The sequence below is a fragment of the Penaeus vannamei genome, unplaced genomic scaffold, assembly GCF_042767895.1.
Source record: "Penaeus vannamei isolate JL-2024 unplaced genomic scaffold, ASM4276789v1 unanchor1933, whole genome shotgun sequence".
NCBI lineage: Eukaryota > Metazoa > Arthropoda > Malacostraca > Decapoda > Penaeidae > Penaeus > Penaeus vannamei.
The window spans coordinates 1-5,519 of NW_027214928.1; the positions used below are offsets into that span (position 1 = coordinate 1).

Consider the following 5,519-nt stretch of genomic DNA (forward strand, 5'->3'; position numbering starts at 1 on the left):
GGGGGCCGGGGCAGGCCGGCCCCGGCCGCCAGGCCTGGCCTCCCCAGGCCAGGCCGGCCGGCCTGCTGGCCGGCCGGCCGGCCTACCGGCCGGCCGGCCTTTGGCCAGGCCAGGCCAGGCCGGCCTTGGCTGGGGCCTGGCCCGCCGGTCGGCCGGCCCTGGCCGGCCGGCGGCCGGCCTGGCCAGGCCAGGCCGGCCAGGCCAGGCCGGCCGGCCGGGCCCGGCCTGCCGGCCTGGCCGGCCCCGGGCCGGCCGGCCTGGCCGGGCCCTTTTGCGGGACCCCCCGGCCAGGCCGGCCGGCCGGCCGGGCCCGGCCGGGCCGGCCGGGCCGGGCCGGGCCCGGGCCGGGCCGGCCCCGGCCTGCCGGGGCCGGGACCGGGCCGGGCCGGCCAAAAAAAAAAAAAAAAAAAAAAAAAAAAAAAAAAAAAAAAAAAAAAAAAAAAAATGTTTGGAAAAAAAATAAAAAAAAAAAAAAAAAAAGGGGGGGGGGGGGGGGGGGGGGGGGGGGGGGGGGGGGGGGGGGGGGGGGGGGGGGGGGGGGGGGGGGGGGGGGGGGGGGGGGGGGGGGGGGGGGGGGGGGGGGGGGGGGGGGGGGGGGGGGGGGGGGGGGGGGGGGGGGGGGGGGGGGGGGGGGGGGGGGGGGGGGGGGGGGGGGGGGGGGGGGGGGCCGGCCCGCCGGGCCCGGGCCAGGCCAGCCAGCCCCTGGGCCGGCCCCCCCCCCACCAGGCCACCCCTCCCCCCCCGGCCCCACCCCACCACCAGGCCGGGCCGGGCCCGGCCCCCCGCCTGGGCCAACCCGGGCCCAAAAGGGGCCAGGCCAAGCCGGGGCCACCAGGCCCCCCCCGGCCGGCCACCAGGCCACCGCCACCAGGCCCCCCCCCCCCGGCCCCCCAGGCCAGGCCACCACCACCGGCCCCCCCCCCCCCCACCCCACCCCCCCACCACCCCCCCCCCCCGGCCACCATCACCACCACCCCCCCCCCCCCCTCCCCACCACCACCACCAGCCAGGCCCCACCCCCCCCCCCCCGGCCCCCCCCCCACCACCAGGCCACCTCCCCCCCCCCCGGCCCCACCACCCCCCACCACCCCGGCCCCCCGGCCGGCCGGCCACCACCAAAACCCCACCACCAGGCCGACCCCCCCACCGGCCCCGGCCGGCCCCCCACCACCCCAGGCCAGGCCACCACCCCCCGGCCCCCCGGCCACCACCAGGCCACCGGCCAGCCCCCCCAAACCAGGCCAGGCCGGGCCCCGGCCCGGCCGGCCGGCCGGCCGGCCTGGCCGGCCGGCCGGCCGGCCGGCCCGGCCAGCCAGGCCAGGCCAGGCCGGCCGGCCCCGGCCGGCCGGCCAGGCCAGGCCGGGCCAGGCCAGGCCGGCCGGCCGGCCGGCCTGGCCGGCCGGCCGGCCGGTTTGGCCGGCCCCGGCCGGGGGGAGGGCCGGCCGGCCCGGCCGGCCGCCAGGCCAGGCCAGGCCGGCCGGCCGGCCGGCCGGCCCGGCCGGCGGCCGGCCGGCCCGGCCAGGCCAGGCCGGCCGGGCCGGGGCCGGCCACCGGAGCCAGCCAGGCCAGGCCAGGGCCGGGTGGCCGGCCCCGGCCGGGCCAGGGGCCGTACCAGGCCAGGCCAGGCCGGCCGGCCAGGCCGGCCCCGGCCGGCCGGCCGGCCGGCCCTGGCCCCGCAGCCGGCCCACCGGGCCAGGCCAGGCCGGCCGGCCGGCCGGCCGGCGGCCGGCCAGGCCAGGCCAGGCCACCCCCGGGGCCAGGCCCTGGCCGGCCGGCCCCCGGGGCCGGGCCTGCTGGCCGGTGGCCGGGCCCGCCGGCCGGCCGGCCAGGCCAGGCCGGCCAGGCCTGGCCGGCCGGCCGGCCGGAGGCCGGGCCCCCTCTGGCCGGCCGGCCGGCCGGCCGGCCTGGCCACCGGCCCAGGCCAGGCCGGCCGGCCGGCCGGCCGGGCCAGGCCGGCCGGCCGGCCGGCCGGCCGGCCAGGCCAGGCCGGGCCAGGCCAGGCCAGGCCGGCCCCCGGGTTTCCCGGCCGGCCTGGCCGGCCAGGCCGGCCGGCCGGCCCGGCCGGCCGGCCGGCCGGGCCGGCCGGGCCGGCCAGGCCGGGCCGGCCGGCCCGGCCGGCCGGCCAGGCCAGGCCAGGCCAGGCCAGGCCGGCCGGGCCCCTCCCCCACCAAAAAAGGGCCGGCCGGCCGGCCGGCCGGCCGGCCGGCCGGCCAGGCCGGCCGGCCAGGCCAGGCCGGCTGGCCGGCCGGCCGGCCCCGGGCCGGCCCTGCCAGGCCAGGCCGGCCGGCCGGCCCCGGCCGGCAGGCCAGGCCAGGCCAGGGGCCGGCCGGCCGGCCGGGCCCGGCCGGCCGGGCCAGGCCGGCCAGGCCGGCCGGCCGGCCGCCGGCCGGCCGGCCGGCCAGGCCAGGCCGGGGAGGGGGGTTTGGGGTTGGAGGTTGGAAGGGGGTTGGTTGGTTGGTTTGGTTGGTTGGGGGGGAGGAGGAGGGGGGTTGGTTGGTTTGGCTGGTTTGGTGGTTGGTTGGGAAAAAGAGGGGTTTGGGGGGTTTGGTTTAAAACTGGTTGGTGGAGGAGGGGGGTTGGGGTTGGGGGGCCCGGGGGGGGGGGGGGGGGGGGGGGGGGGGGGGGGGGGGGGGGGGGGGGTGTAGGGGGGGGGGGTGTGGGGGGGGACATTGGGGTGGCCGGGGGGGGGGGGGGGGGGGGGGGGGGGGGGGGGGGGGGGGGGGGGGGGGGGGGGGGCGGGGGGGCGGCGGGGGGGGCGGGGGGGGGGGGGAGCAGGGGGGGGGGGGGGGGGGGGCGGGGGGGCGGGGGGGGGGGGGGGCGGGGGACGGGGGGGGGGGGGGGGCCCCCCCCCCCCCCCCCCCCCCCCCCCCCCCCCCCCCCCCCCCCCCCCCCCCCCCCCCCCCCCCCCCCCCCCCCCCCCCCCCCCCCCCCCCCCCCCCCCCCCCCCCCCCCCCCCCCCCCCCCCCCCCCCCGCCCCCCCCCCCCCCCCCCCCCCCCCCCCCCCCCCCCCCCCCCCCCCCCCCCCCCCCCCCCCCCCCCCCCCCCCCCCCCCCCCCCCCCCCCCCCCCCCCCCCCCCCCCCCCCCCCCCCCCCCCCCCCCCCGCCGCCGCCCCCCCCCCCCCCCCCCCCCCCCCCCCCCCCCCCCCCCCCCCCCCCCCCCCCCCCCCCCCCCCCCCCCCCCCCCCCCCCCCCCCCCCCACCCCCCCCCCCCCCCCCCCCCCCCCCTTCTCTTCCCCCCCCCCCCCCCCCCCTCCCCCCCCCCCCCCCCCCCCCCCCCCCCCCCCCCCCCCCCCCCCCCAGGCCAGGCCAGGCCAGGCCAGGCCGGGCCCCCAGGCCAGGCCGGGCCCGGCCAGGCCAGGCCAGGCCGGGCCCAGGCCAGGCCAGGCCAGGCCGGCCAGGCCAGGCCAGGCCAGGCCGGGCCAGGGGCCGGGCCGCCAGGCCAGGCCAGGCCGGCCAGCCGGGCCGGCCAGGCCCGGGCCCGGCCAGGGCCAGGCCGCCAGGCCGGGCCGGGCCGGGCCCTAGGCCAGGCCGCCAGGCCGGCCGGGCCCAGGCCAGGCCGGGGCCAGGCCCAGGCCGGCCAGGCCAGGCCAGGCCGGGGCCAGGCCAGGCCGGCCAGGCCAGGCCGGCCAGGCCGGTCAGGCCAGGCCACGGGGCCCTTTGGCCAGGCCAGGCCAGGCCAGGCCAGGCCAGGCCGCCCGGGCCGGCCGGCCAGGCCGGCCAGGCCAGGCCAGGCCAGGCCAGGCCAGGCCAGGCCAGGCCAGGCCAGGCCAGGGGCCAGGCCAGGCCGGCCAGGCCTGGCCGGGCCCGGGGAGGCCAGGCCAGGCCGCCAGGCCAGGCCAGGCCAGGCCAGGCCAGGCCAGGCCAGGCCAGGCCAGGCCAGTGCCGCAGGCCAGGCCAGGCCAGGCCAGGCCGCAGCCAGGCCAGGCCAGGCCAGCCAGGCCTGGCCAGGCCAGCCAGGCCAGGCCAGGCCAGGCCAGGCCAGGCCAGGCCAGGCCAGGCCAGGCCAGGCCAGGCCAGGCCAGGCCAGGCCAGGCCAGGCCAGGCCAGGCCAGGCCAGGCCAGGCCAGGCTGCAGGCCAGGCCAGGCCAGGCCGGCCAGGCCAGGCCAGGCCAGGCCAGGCCAGGCCAGGCCAGGCCAGGCCTGGCCAGGCCAGGCCTGGCCAGGCCAGGCCAGGCCAGGCCAGGCCTGGCCAGGCCAGGCCAGGCCAGGCCAGGCCTGGCCAGGCCAGGCCAGGGCTCAGGCCAGCTCAGCTCAGGCCAGGCCAGGGGCCAGGCCAGGCAGCTCAGGCCTGGCCAGGCCAGGCCAGGTCCTAGGCCAGGCCAGGCCAGGCCAGTCAGGCCAGGCCAGGCCTGGGCCTGGCCAGGCCTGGCCAGGCCAGGCCATGGCCAGGCCAGGCCAGCCAGGCCTAGGCCAGGCCAGGCCAGGCCAGGCCAGGCCAGGCCTAGGCCAGGCCTGGCCGGCCAGGCCAGGCCAGCCAGGCTGTCAGGCCTGGCTGCTGGCCTGGCCAGGCCAGGCCAGGCCAGGCCTAGGCCAGGCCAGGCCAGGCCAGGCCATGCAGGCCAGGCCAGGCCAGGCCAGGCCTGGCCGGGCCGGGAGGCCCCCCAGGCCAGGGGGCCAGGCCGGCCAGGCCGGCCGGCCGGCCCCGGCCGGCCCGGCCGGCCGGCCGGCCCCCGGCCGGCCGGCCGGCCGGCCCGGCCAGGCCGGGGGGCCCGGGCCGGCCGGCCGGCCGGCCGGCCCAGGCCAGGCCGGCCAGGCCAGGCCAGGCCAGGGGGGTTGGCCGGGGCCGGGTTTGGGGCCGGCCGGGCCGGCCGGCCCGGGGCCGGCCGGCCCAGGCCAGGCCAGGCCGGCCAGGCCGGCCGGCCGGCCCGGCCGGCCGGCCTCGCGGGGCCAGGCCAGGCCAGGCCGGCCGGCCGCCAGGCCGGCCCGGGGCCCCGGCCGGCCCGGCCGGCCGGCCGGCCGGCCGGGCCCGGGCCAGGCCCCCGGCCGCCGGGCCAGGCCGGCCGGCCAGGCCAGGCCAGGCCGGCCCAGCCCCAGGCCAGCCGGCCGGTGACCCCGGGCCCGGCCAGGCCAGCCGGCCACCAGGCCGGCCGGCCAGGCCAGGCCAGGGGTCACCAGGCCCCGGCCAGGCCAGGCCGGCCCCAGGCCCCGGGCCAGGCCGGGCCGGCCGGCCGGCCGGGCCGGCCAGGCCAGGCCGGCCAGGCCGGGCCGGGGCCGGCCTTGGGCCGGGCCAGGCCGGAGGCCGGGCCAGCCAGGCCCCACGGGCCAGGCCGGCCGGCCCGCCCCGCCGGCCACCGGGCCAGGGGCCGGGGCCAGGCCAGGCCGGCCACCGCCACACCGGGGCCGGCCAGGCCAGGGCCAGGCCAGGCCCCGCCGGGGGCCCGGCCGGCCCCGGCCAGGCCAGGGCCGGCCGGCCGCCACCGCCCCAGGCCGGGGGCCGGCCAGGCCACCCCAGGCCGGCCACCACCCGCCCCCCACCACCCGGCCACCGGCCACCAGGGGGCCAACCCCCACCAGGCCAG

The 5,519-nt window shown here is 86.7% G+C and overlaps 1 protein-coding gene across 1 annotated transcript; it reads left to right on the forward strand.

The window, feature by feature from the left end:
* Positions 1 to 3,353: 3,353 nt before the first annotated feature.
* On the forward strand, positions 3,354 to 5,452 carry LOC138861167 (basic proline-rich protein-like; the record flags this gene model as incomplete). The annotated part of the gene is made up of 2 exons (XM_070120040.1): positions 3,354 to 3,888; positions 4,169 to 5,452. Coding segments are annotated over 2 exons (1,819 nt in total), but the record flags the coding sequence as incomplete, so codon positions are not given.
* Positions 5,453 to 5,519: the final 67 nt, after the last annotated feature.